We start from the raw sequence: 13,257 nt of genomic DNA, 5'->3' as shown, positions 1-13,257 counted from the left end.
ACAAATTCTTTGGACTCCTTTTTATTTTTATCTTTTTATTGGTTAGAGTCAGACATGACCCATAGCCTAGGAGACAAAATAAACTGAGTTTTGTACACCCCTAATTGTGTCACTGTGCAATTTTTGGTGGCGTACGTTTAGGCTAAGTTTGGTTCCCAAAGTTGGTGGCGTTTACTGTAGGAGAGGGGTATAGGTCTCCTACCGTAGGAGATCATATAAAAGGGTTTTTATTTTTTAACAACTATATTGACATGTGTTTGTAGGTGGTTGGCAGAATGGTGACCAGTGTTGCATTTTTTTTCGGGAGTCATGAGAAATAATATTTGAACAACCATTTTTTGATAATTTTTATGACAATTTTCTCTCTCATGTTTACATTAATTTTTTACTTTATCTCTCTATTGTTTTTGTTTTTGTGTCAATACCTCATTTTCTTTGTAAAATATTGGTTGTCTCAAAAGTTGTCATATAAATGGATGTTCAAATAACACAACTCTTAAATAATTCTTGAGTCAATTTTGAAATTTCCTTCTTAAATAAAATACTCCCTCCGTCCCAAATTGTATGACGTTTTTGGCATTTCACACATATCAAGAAATGCAATTAATATTGTGTGGAAAATATATATTATGAGTTGTTTTACAAAATTGTCCTTAATAAATAATATGGGAAAAATAAATGAAAGAATTGAAATAAGAGACTAATAAATAGTTAAGGTTATAATAGGAAAAATAACATTAAAGTTGTATTGGTATTGTAAAGCGACATACAATTTTGGACAATTTTTTTTCCCTAAAGCGACATACAATTTGGGACGGATGGAGTATTATTTTTCCACCTAGAGTTTATAGACAATATATTCAATATTTTCCAACTCGTTCAACAGTAAGACATTAATATAATGACTTTATATAATGAGAGGTAGTTGAAAATATATTAAGGTTTTTACTATAGATATGTGAGTTTTTTTTTTTAAATAACTGAATATTATTAGTTTTTTTAACAATAAAAAATAAATTGTATTGATACAAAAAAAAAATTATATTAACAATGACAGTGTAATCTCCTTAGCATAAATGAAACCAAAAATAATTACAAGCTGTCAATCCATGAATACACTAAAAGGTGAGTCGATATCCAAGCACCTAAACGGGTTCAACCACGAGCCATAAACAAAATTGACCTTATTAACTTTAAGCCACCATAACAATAAATATTTTACTTTTTCTAATAACTGTGGAATGGTATTTTCTAAATTTGTAAATAATTTACCATTGTGTTCATTCCATGCAATCCAAATGTTATTAGTTCAATGGTCAATAGATAGAAAGGTTGAATAAATTTTTAGTCCCAATAAATATACTGAATATTGTTTTTAGACCTTAGAAGAAAAAAAATTGGCATGTTGGGTCATATAATTTTTCCAACAATGTCAAAAACACCCTTTGTTAAATGTGATTCCAAAATCAATTGAATTTTTAAATCATTCTATATATTTAAAAAATAGAATTCTAGTGAATCACATTACCTGAAATCCCAACCATTCAAAAACTTCCTCCTATTTTTTTTTTTAAAAATCTCGTTTAAAAAAAAAAAAAACAAGTCTTCTATAGTAGGAGACCTAAGGAGGTCACCTACCGTAGCCTTGGTCCCCAAAGTTAAGAAAGTGAAAAAGTTTCAGCAAAAAATGATGTGTAAAACTTAAGTTTTTTTTTTTTTTTTATCCAAATAGTGGTGATTGTTCATGGGTAAACATTTTACAATGTTTATAATTTTTTTTTTGCCATGGGTATCTAATAACTTTTGATAAAGATATCCAACTAAAGTAGACATAGATTGGATCTCTAAAAAAAAAAAGAAAAAAGAAGCCTATGATTTTATTAATATTTTAAAGGGTTTGTCTAACATGTACAATATTGCATATGTTAAAGGAACTAAAAATAGTAACTTTACATTGAAAAAGAACAATTATTTATTAAAAAGTTTTATAGTTAATATAAAAAACACAAGTTCCGATACAACTTTACTATTTTAAACTTCTTAATATGTGCAAATTTTCACATGATAGAAAAATCCTATTTTAAAATAGTCTCTAACTTTATCAAACGTTATATTAAGTTAATTCCTTTGATCAACACTGTTTGATGACACTATTAATAGCTTTAACATGGCTAGTTAAATGATCAAGTTGGTCTCTAACTCTACGAGTCGCGCTTATAAATGTCCTTGACTTTATCAATATTTTATAATAATACTCGACTATGTCAAACATTACTTAGTAAGTCTCTCATCAACATCATTTTTTGGAATACAGTACAAACAAGTACTTGTTAGAGGGCCAATTATACATAATGGCTAGGAGAATATGGATGAAGTTAATGGAAGGGTTCAATGGTTATCAGAAATTGATATTTAAAAATTACAAATGTGTAATGTGTACACATAAATCACACTTAAAAATTCATTTTCAGAGTTATTCATTATAGATTCTCTAAGAGTGTGTTTGGATGGAGTATTTGAGAAATTTTGAAGAATTTAGAATTCTAGGTAATTCAAATGATTCAATTAAATTGCTTTCATTCTTAAATATTATTGTTTGGATGGAGTAATAAAAAAAATTTATTGTCATCATTTTTGGGCAACTTTTATAAATTTCAATTTTTTTGGGCCAAATTTGAAAAATGAAATTAGAGGTCAATTAGTAAATTTCAAATTTTTTGAGGGGCCAAATTATAATTTTTGGAAAATTTGAGGGGTCAATTTGCAATTTTTATAAATTTATTGGGGTCAAATTGAAAATTTTGGAAAGTTTGAGGACCAAAATGTAAAATTTGAAAAAATATGACAATGAAGATTTTTGAAATTCTTAACTTTTAGGTGTCATTTGAAATTCTCTACATTTAACTTGAACAAAATACTTCATAAATTTCCATCATTTTGAAAATTCTTCAAACTATTACCCAAACAATGAAATTCACCTCAAGGTATTTGAATTCCTTCAAAACATTACATTCCCTTAAAACATTCCCCCATCCAAACACACTCTAAGATTCCTCATTAATTTAAAAAGGAAAAAAATAAAAAATAAAAACAAGACTCCTCATTTAAAGATGGTCTTATATACTAACGTAGTAAAGCTTATTTAAAACTTAAAAAAAAAAAATCAAAACAATGTATAATCTTGCTTATTTTCACTATGTATGTCAATTCTTACTTATTTTTCACAACATCGACTCATTTTACATCGTACTAAAGCTCTACAAAGTAGAAAATTGTTTATAGGCAACAACACATCATTATTGGAAGGGGTCATGTAATGTTAGAAGGTTGCAATTTTGATTTATTGAGTTGCATGTTGACTCCTTAGTTATTGTAAAAGCTATCACTTCACATGTGCATGATAGCTAGAGAAGGAGGTAGCTAGTTGAGAAGATTCATCGCTTCCTTTCACTTGATTGAGAAGTTGTTGTTATCACTCTTATCATGAAGCAAATCAATGCGCAAACAATTTAGCTTGTTCGATGGATTTAGGGACCTGTTCCTTTGATGTTCGTCCTAACAATATTAGTCTTTGTTGCTTTTTGATTTGATAGGGAATTTTACTCCACCTATAATCTCGTTGTTATCTCTTTCTTCTTTTATCTTAGGCCCTCATTGTTATAAAAAAACATACTATTATTACTTTTTTTATAAATAAACATTATTTTAAATTATTATTATTATTACTACTACGTCGGTGTTTAAAGAAACATTATTGCATCAAGGTCAAGCATCCCATACTTGTTAGATTAATCAGAGCCAACCACACGAACATAAAAGATAGTATGATGTCTAGATCGTTTCTTGTTCTTTATAACCTTTTTATTTGCTACTGACACTATATTCCATGCTTGAGACACATGCTTGAGTCATTTTCCCATAGCTTACACATTATACCCATATGCTTGAGACACATGCGTGAACATAATAAAAGATAGTATTACTAGCGTATGGTATAATACATAAACATAAAATTGATAAACCTGAATAATTTTTTCTCAATTTAGACTCAAAGTTTTGTATAATGTTATTTCTAAAGTTTATGTTAATAGAATTAAACTTTTATTTGATGGGATAGTTTATCCATATCAGTTTATTTTTATTTTTGAAAGAAGTACCCATCATAACATCATTGTAGTTGGGAGATGGTACACTAAAAGATTCTGCATCTCAATCCTATTTCTCTCGCTTGCATCTCTCTCTCTCTCTGCAATTTCACCTCTACCAAACACACTGTATATGTCTATTAAAATTGAACTGAAAAAAGCCTATGATCGTCTAAACTAGAATTTTGTGAAAAAATGCTTAAAGGGGTGCAATTTCATTCTAAGCTCATTTAGGTAATTCATCATTGTATTTCTTCTCTCTCATACAAAATATTGTCGAACAGAGAGAACATTGACACTTTCGTTCTCATAAGTGGTATTAGACATGGTGACAGTGTTTTACATGGTGACATGGTGACAGAGAGAAAAAATGCATATCCCTTAAACCTCTCATTTGCTTTTTGTTGATGATAATCTTCTTTTTGCGAAGGTTTCTATTGAGCAAGCTCACAGTGTTTTACATTGTTTGGATATGTTTTGTCAAGCATTGGGACAACATATACATAACCAAAGACCCAAATTGCCTTTTATCGAAATTTTCTTATTGAAGACTCTCCACGCAAAAAACGACACTTTAAGAGGCATTGCATTGTTTTAAATAATCTACGTAAAAGGTGCATGGACCGGCTCTTCTTGAGTCAAAATATGATCAAATCATTTAACTAAGTAGTTTGAGTTTCTGAAGCATGTTTCCAAATCCAACTATCAACTATTTTATCAACGTATAGTTCAAAAGATCAAATCCTTTATCGAGTATTTTTTATTTTGATACAAAATTCTTCATTAATTAGGCAACACTTGACACTTATTTTGTAGTATTATTTTCTTAAAAATATAATCAATTAAATAAATTTAGAGAGAAAAATTATAGGTTTAACTGCATATTTGACCTTTAAGTATCACGATTGTGCGATTTCATGACCTTCCATTCTTCCTTGAGCGATTTCGGCATCTTATAGTGTGTTTGTTTCAAGGGTTGTAATATGATTCCCGGGAATGTGAGATTGGAAATGCAACATTCCCGTGCTTGTTTCAAATTTTGAAAATTTGTTCCCATGAATGTCATTCCAAGGAATGTAATTTCTTTCCTTGAAACAAACACACTCTTATGTTTTCATCTCTTCTTTAATTTGGTGGCCTTCCTCCCCGATTTTCTCCAAAATTTACATCAACCGAACATCATTTATTGACGTGACACTCAATTTCGTAACTTGCGCAACTCTTCTCGAAAATTAATGTTTTTTTACACAAAACAAAGGACACATTCATTCATTCAAATTGACAGAGTACATCGATGCAATACAAATTCACTAAAAACAAAAAGGATGAATTTGTGAAAAAACTCACAACATCCATGTTAATATATAGCATAAAACGGCAAAGTACATAAGCCTACAAATATGACTATATTAAAATCTTCGGAATAGCTATGCCTCCGGATCTGCAACGTTGATGACGCCAAAGTTATTGGTTGGATCTGCACTGGATCGAAACTGATCTGACAATCTGAATCGAGCAAACACCTGAACCATGGAAAAGACAAACAACGTCGCACTAAGACGACGAAATCACAAAAGGAAAACCTAATTCGATGTGAAAATCACTTACTTAAATAGAAGGGAAGGAGAAAAACGATTTAGAGGGGTGATTCAGGGTCAAAAATTGACCCTAAATCATCCCTCTTTGGTGGATGAAAGAGAAGAAATTAGAGTTTCGGCCGACGGCTCACAAAAGAGAGAGGGGGAGAGAGAAACATCTGATTTTCGAAAATTAATGTTAAAAACAAAGGCAGCATGAAATCTATGGGATCAAATTATTTGGTTGCCAAAAGTATCTTATAGTCAAAAGCTAGATATTAGGAATTTTTAAAGTACGAAGATTCAATTAAATGACCTTTCTCTTTCAACAAATATTTTTTCATATGAACCCACTTGGGTTGATTTAGTGATATTGATTTGGGATCTGGGAGTGTGTTCCTCCTTAAAGTCTCAGGTTCGATTCTCTCTTGCACCGATTTGAGGGGGTTAGTTTAGCTTCTTCAAATTTTATTTTTTTTCATATGTAGGGATTAATTTCATCATTAAATTTATTGGTCGAAATTGGTACATGATTTTTTTTCTTTTTCAGACTGTAATTTTAATATTGCACTAGTGGAGTAAGTACGCTTAGTTAATGTGTCGTGTCAATTATTCCATACGCATTATAAACAATAGTATGTGAAAGGGTCAATTTATTTTATTTTATTTTTATCAAGGAAAGGGTCAAATTCTTTTTGATCAAGGAAAGGGTCAAATACTGAAAGAGAAATTATTAATTTTTAAGATAGTTAGAGACATTGTTTAGAAAAAAAAAAAGTAGTTCGACTTTAATAAAAAATAATAGTTAGACATTAAGAATTAATTTATATACACATGAATGCAAAATAGAGATTTATGCTCTGAGAAATCATATTATATATGAACTTCATTTGTTAGTCGTACACACAAAGTGATTTGAAGTAGATGCGTTCACGTTAAAGTTTGAATCATTTATGAAGTAAAAAGAGAAATGTTAATTAGTGTCTTAGAACACTAGTTAATAAAACCAATATAGTTAGTATGATCCAACAAAATATCTTTTAATCAAAAAATTAAAATACTCATAGTTCGATTTAGATGATTTCTAAAAAAGATGATGAGATCCGTTTCAATTTTATGGTATTTGGTTTTTTTTTTTTTTTTTAAATGACAATTATTATTTTCGTTGAGTATATGGAAAACGTACAAAACACTCGCGAAAAAGACTAAAAAAAAACAAAGCGGAAGGTTTTTTAAATAACAGTTTTGTGAAAAAAATCTATTGATGCTATAAAGATACGGTAAAATAATAAGTTTGATGCAAAATATAGCCTATAATATATTAAAATTTAACAATCATGGATGATAATAATCGATTATGTTTGAAAGATATGAAATAGGGTTAATAATGTTTCACCCCTATAATATAAGTCATTTCTGGATTACCCCTATATATATATTTTTAGATTATGTCCTTATAATTTGAAGATTCTTTGATTTTGGACATTCTTTGACATCAATTACAAAATTTAAGGTACTTTCGCCCCTTGTAATTTGAGCAAATTTCGATTTACCTTCTACCATGTCATCGATTTTATAGTCAAAATTCATGAAGGTCTAAAATAAAAAATCTTCAAATTACAAGGATGGAATCTAAGAAAAAATCACAGGAGGTAAACTGGAAATGACTTATATTACATGGGGTAAAACACTATTAACCCCATGAAATAATAAAAACAAACAAATTAAATTTAACTCATAAGTATTATTAAAAGAAAATAAGAAATTTACAAATAATGGATTAATGCAATATATTATACCAATTAAAAATAAATAAGTATTAATATTTATGTATGTGGTCTGTTTTGAAAAATGAGTTCAAAATTCAATCCGATCAAAACGGTTGTTATAAAAGTACATCCTAATTAAGACATCCAATAAAATTTGGTTTGGCACAATTTTTTGTTTTTTTGAATTGATTTACGGTTTTATTTTGGATTTTTTTGGATGTAAGTACCTCTAACTTAAAGTGTGAAATTGTGGGTTCAATTCCGCGTCAATTGTGTTTAGGGGGACATATTTACATGACATATTATATATGAATTTAATATAGAAAAATACTAATGAATATCCTAAGAGCAATATTTATTAATTAAAACGGAAGTTTTGTGAAATTCATATAGTCCATTTTTTGAAAATTCAAAATTGAAATGCATAGTGTACACTTTGCACACTAATATAGACCAATTTTTTATGAGGGGGGAAATTTAGGTATAGTACTCTATAATGTACTGTTTTAGACATTTTTTTTTTGACAGTGCTACTGTTCTTCAAAAAAAACTTTATCCTAATTTTAAGGAAATAGTTTTGGCGATATGTGTAATTAGCAAGAATATTAAAAAACATGCACGTACGTTTGGCGCAAATTAGGGAAAATCGGCGAAAACTAGCAGATATGCTCTCCAAACAAAATCATTAAAGAGAAGTTTTGTCTCTAATTCACAATACTAAACAACATGAGCAAAAAGTTATGTGGAAGATATATAGTAAAATTTTATTTTATTATAATAGAAGATAGGTTAAACCAAACTCTTATTATTTGATAAAAATAAAAGAGAAAATATTATATAAGTTAGACCCGACTCACACATCCCACCAACAAAAAAATCAGTAGAACAAATTCAAATAAAAAAAAAGTTTGTTGTTAATTTTTAATTGTTTAAATTAGCACTAATTTTTTTATTAGGGTTTTATTTTTAATATTCGAGCGGGTCCTCCAATTTGACTGAGACCGTTATGCTAAACAAGCATTTACTAATCATCATAAGGAGAAATATTATCACACTGTTTATTCTTTCTTTCAAGATTTTTGTTTGTAATTTTCTTTTAAAGGACAATATTCCGGATAATACGAAGAAATGTGTTAGATGAGAATCAAGCATTTTGAAGAAAATATAAAAAGAACTTATTATACATTTCCCCAAAGCACTCACGGGTTGAACTTACAAACGCTGACATACACACACAGCATCATACGCAATGAAAGAAAGTGACAAAAAGATAGAAACAGAAAATAATTAAATTGAAAGTTTATGTCATATTAATGCATGACGACGACTACTACGTGAAGTGCAGAATATTTTTTTGGTCTTCTTCCAGTTACATAATTTCCATCAAAGTACAATTCTACTACGTTCTTGTCCTTCATTTCTGGTATCCCTACACCAACTTGAACGAGAAACAATGACAATTTTTTCACTACATCTCTTTCAACTTGTAAACGCTTATTCCGAGCTAACTAATATTCATGGAATTCCTGTAAACATTAACACATCTAGGTCACAATCACATAGTATAAAATCTTAATCAATGAAATTGAATGTAAACAAATTTTATTAATATGATTTTAGCAATAGAAAAGTTCCGAACACAACTAATGACATAAATATACCAATTTTTCGTTTTTAGTTAGTCCATCCAAATATATGAAATTTTTGTTTTTATTCCCTATAAATATACTACTTTTTACTTTTGATCATTGGTGTTTTATTACATTCCCTGCAAAGTTGTTATGTTGGAATTGATCTATACAATATTTATTTTAGTCCTTATTCATATTGCAAAGACTAAAAACAAAAGAAAAATTACGAAGACCAATAAATGGCAAAAAAACAGTATACTTGTAAATACTAAAAATATATTTGAATCTAATCTAAATAATAAAATTGCATGTACACAAATTTTACTAAAAGAAAAGTATATAAAGTTGAATTAAATAGTTACCTTCAAAATATAAATGTACTAGCTTTGTGCATATATGATTAAGAAGCTGGGCACTTAAACCCTTCTGGTGGAGTTTTGCCACAATCAATGAGAACCTGAAGAGCAAGGGGGATAACAAGATTGATATTAAGAAGTTTAAGTCTAATAGTGGTGCAAAGACATATAGCAGCATCCAAATCAACAAGTCCTTGAAGCAATGGACAACATGTTTGTTTAGCACTTCCACCTATACCAATATGTATGAGTCCACCAAGCACATCAACACATGCACCCAACTTCAAAGCATCAATGGAACATGTTTGTTGTGCTGGTGGTGGTGGATAAGGTACAAGTGGTGGTGGAGGACAAGGTGTTTCACTAGGTGGTGTTGGTGGTGTCACAATTGGAGGTGTTGGTGTTGGTGGAGTTACAATAGGTGGTGGTTGCACATAAGGTGGTGTTACAGGCACAACTGGAGGTAGAGGAACATGTGGTGGAAAAACAATTGGTGGTTTCACAATTGGAGGTGTTGGTACATAAGGTGGTGGTGATGGTACAACTGGAGGTAGAGGAACATGTGGTGGGAAAACAATTGGTGGCTTAGGAACATAAGGTGGTGTTACAGGTACAACTGGTGGTTTAGGAACATAGGGTGGTCTCACAACAGGTGGTTTAGGGACATATGGTGGTGGTTTCACAACTGGGGGTTTTGGTACGTAAGGTGGATGTACTATTGGAGGTTTAACAATTGGTGGTTTTGGAACATAAGGTGGATGTGGTTTTGGAACATGTGGTGGGTGTACTGCTGGGGGTTTGGGATGATGAGGTGGTTTTGGTGTTGATGATGGGGGTGGACAAGGTGATGGTTTAGGAGGATATCTTGGTGGTTTATGAACTGGTGGTTTAGGAGTAGGAGAATGCTTTGGTGGTTTGTGAACTGGTGGCTTAACAATAGGAGGGTGGTGTGAAGGTGGTTTAGGGCTTGGGTAAGGACAATAAGGGCAAGCAAGAACATTGAGTAAGGTACTCAAGTTCAAGAGAAGGATCAAAACATTGGCTATAGCATAGTTAGCCATGTTTTAAAGAAAGTAGTGTAGTTTACTATGAAGTCATACACTTAAGAGAATTGAGTGAGAGTGAGGAGGTTTATATGGTGAACAAGACCTTGAAATTTTATTTGTTAAAAATAAAATAAAATACCTTGATACCTCTTTCTCGTGAGTTACATTCACGGACCGTATTGCAGCAATCAATCTAAATCATAATACTGCAAATTGGAATTAAATTATTCAATGTTATATGTTGAATCATTGACTTGGATGGACATTGAAATCCTTCATGGATTTATATGTGGGTCCCACACATGCAATGGGCAGAGTGAATTTTTTGTTTGAATTCATAGCCAAATTTGATCAATATGAGTTTTCAAACAAACTAGGGCAGAAGAAAAAGGAAAGTGGGGGCAAATTTTTGTGTCCAAATATTGTTTGATTTTTTCATGGACAAGGGGAATCAAGTAAAAAGCGGTGTTGTACTAGAGGACATTTTTAACATGTAGTGACAAGTGGTGCTATTAGACCCGTGATGAAAGGGGCAATCCTAATCCTATATTTCTAAATGAATATCCACATGCTATGAAGCTTTATAATCTTAGCTTTAAACTTTGTGCTAGAATTATTAGTATTTTGTTTTTGTAATCGAATCATGCATCCTTTAAACTATATGAAATGTGTCATCGCAAAAACAACATTTTGCTAGACTTTGATGTTTTTATGCTTAACGAAAGAAGCAACATTTCAATGTTTATTGGGTAAAAAAGGAGGATTGACGGGGTATGTATTGACAACAATATTTTTAAATTTGATACTCCAACCATTAATTTAAGTATATGTGTGTGTTTTCCAAAGCATGTTATGCTAATGATTCTTGTGTTTGATGCATGAAAAATCTATATTCATCCTTGAGTGGCTTTTGAAAAGGTGTAAAAATCAATACCCTCCATGTTCCAAAAAAAAATGTCATTTCATATAAATCAAGAGAGAAATTTTTTTTTTTTTTACCAATTAACTTTTTTTTAAGAAGGTAAAATGATATATATTCACAATAAGAGAGACACCTCTTTAGCATAAGGCGTACTAAAGAGGTCGCTCAAAGTACAAAGAGACTGTCAAATAGATACAAAACCAAACCAAACCATAACATAAGAAAAATGTTAATTAAACATATGTCATCAAGACCAATACTCATAGAAACTCAATGAAAACTTTTATAAAATGTCATATTTTTTTTCTCTTGTTAAGTTCATTATTTGCTTTTTATTTAAAAATGTATTTATGTGCTACTTAACTTTTAGAGAATGAGAACATCTCAGTCTTTTGCATTTCTTACAAAATAAGATTACTTTTTGTCCGCGTTTTTAATTTGGTTTATGTTGTTGGAAACATTGTAATGAAAATGAAATTGTAATGTTTGATGAAATTTAAAACATTGTTGAAAATATATTGTGTTTCAGCTTTTTATCTTGATTTTAATGTTGGAAACAAAAAATCGTATCGTCACGAAAAAAACCGCACCAACCGATACAACCCAAACCATATTGGTTTGGTTTGGTTCGGATTTTATTTTAAAGCCAACCGAACCAAACCAAACTGTAACATCCCAGACGACTTTAAGCATTGTCGACTGACCCTACAAACCAACACGAGTCTTTTCAGCGTGTTTTGTCCTCACTCGCATGCTTATCGGGAATCCCGGTAGGTCACCCATCCAAAGACTACTCCAAGTCAAGCACGCTTAACTGTGGAGTTCTTATGGAATAGGGTACCAAAAAGAAGATGCACCTTGTTGATATAGGTATTACCAAACAATTCTTATAAGCATTCCTTCATTCATGTAGTCCCACACCTACACGGCCTCAGGATCCCTCTCATTCAGATGTGATTCGGTTCCTCTAGAAGCTGTCGGGAGCCGCTCATTGGCGTGCCTTGTGCACCGGTGACCACTCCCCTGCCCTCGTCAGCTGTGGGTGTTACACAAACCGCATGTTTTTTTATCTTGCGGTTTGGATGACTTTTTCTCTCAAAACCGAACCAAACCGCACCGTAAACACCCCTACCATCAACCACCAGTAAGAGTGAAATTTTACCAATTAACTTCATTAATTACTAGTACTGGGTATCCATCTATCCATTTTTGTACTGCGACAACGCTCGTGAATTATAAACAATATTTATTTTTTTATGAAATTTTTGATTTTTTTTTGGGTGAATTTTTATTTTTATTAAAATTATATGTATAGACTATATTTATGAATTTTAAATAGCAACAAATTATTTTGTCAAAAAAAAATATAGTAACAAATTATATTCATCTTTTACCATCAACTAACAAATATAATAAAAATTATTATATATTTAACTAGGAATTGGTAGTGGTTTATAGATCGACAAAATTATTATCAACGTTTAAATATTTATAAAATGTTATAATAACGTGTCTCCTACACTCACGTACACTTTCGTTCTGTCTCATTATTAGTCCTTGTAAGTTTTTTTTTTTAAACATTAGTCCTTGTAAGTTATAATAATGTTTATAATAATGTTTCTCCTACAACATCATTTATTTATTTTTGACAAGAAAAAAGTAATCCTACAACATCATTTAACAGCTCATAAGTCATAATCATCATAATGTGTCGTACTTATCTCAATTGTTGTAATGTACTACCTTACTTAGTTACTTAATTAGAGCATGGTTTTTCTTTTTCAAGTTCCAGCTTGGAAATACTTAGCCCC

At 30.6% G+C, this 13,257-nt stretch overlaps 1 protein-coding gene across 1 annotated transcript; it reads right to left on the bottom strand.

Annotated features, from left to right (window-relative positions):
* Positions 1–8,642: 8,642 nt before the first annotated feature.
* LOC11443033 (36.4 kDa proline-rich protein) lies at positions 8,643–10,612 on the bottom strand. The gene is made up of 2 exons (XM_003601427.4): positions 9,485–10,612; positions 8,643–9,017 (listed from the first exon to the last, which is right to left on the bottom strand). The coding sequence occupies exon 1, from the start codon at positions 10,537–10,539 to the stop codon at positions 9,523–9,525; it is 1,017 nt and encodes a 338-aa protein (XP_003601475.1). The 5' UTR covers positions 10,540–10,612; the 3' UTR covers positions 8,643–9,017; positions 9,485–9,522.
* Positions 10,613–13,257: the final 2,645 nt, after the last annotated feature.

The sequence above is a fragment of the Medicago truncatula genome, chromosome 3 (assembly GCF_003473485.1).
Source record: "Medicago truncatula cultivar Jemalong A17 chromosome 3, MtrunA17r5.0-ANR, whole genome shotgun sequence".
Classification (NCBI taxonomy): Eukaryota; Viridiplantae; Streptophyta; class Magnoliopsida; order Fabales; family Fabaceae; genus Medicago; species Medicago truncatula.
The sequence above is the reverse complement of the archived record's forward strand: the minus strand, read 5'-3'. Positions and strand labels throughout refer to the sequence as shown.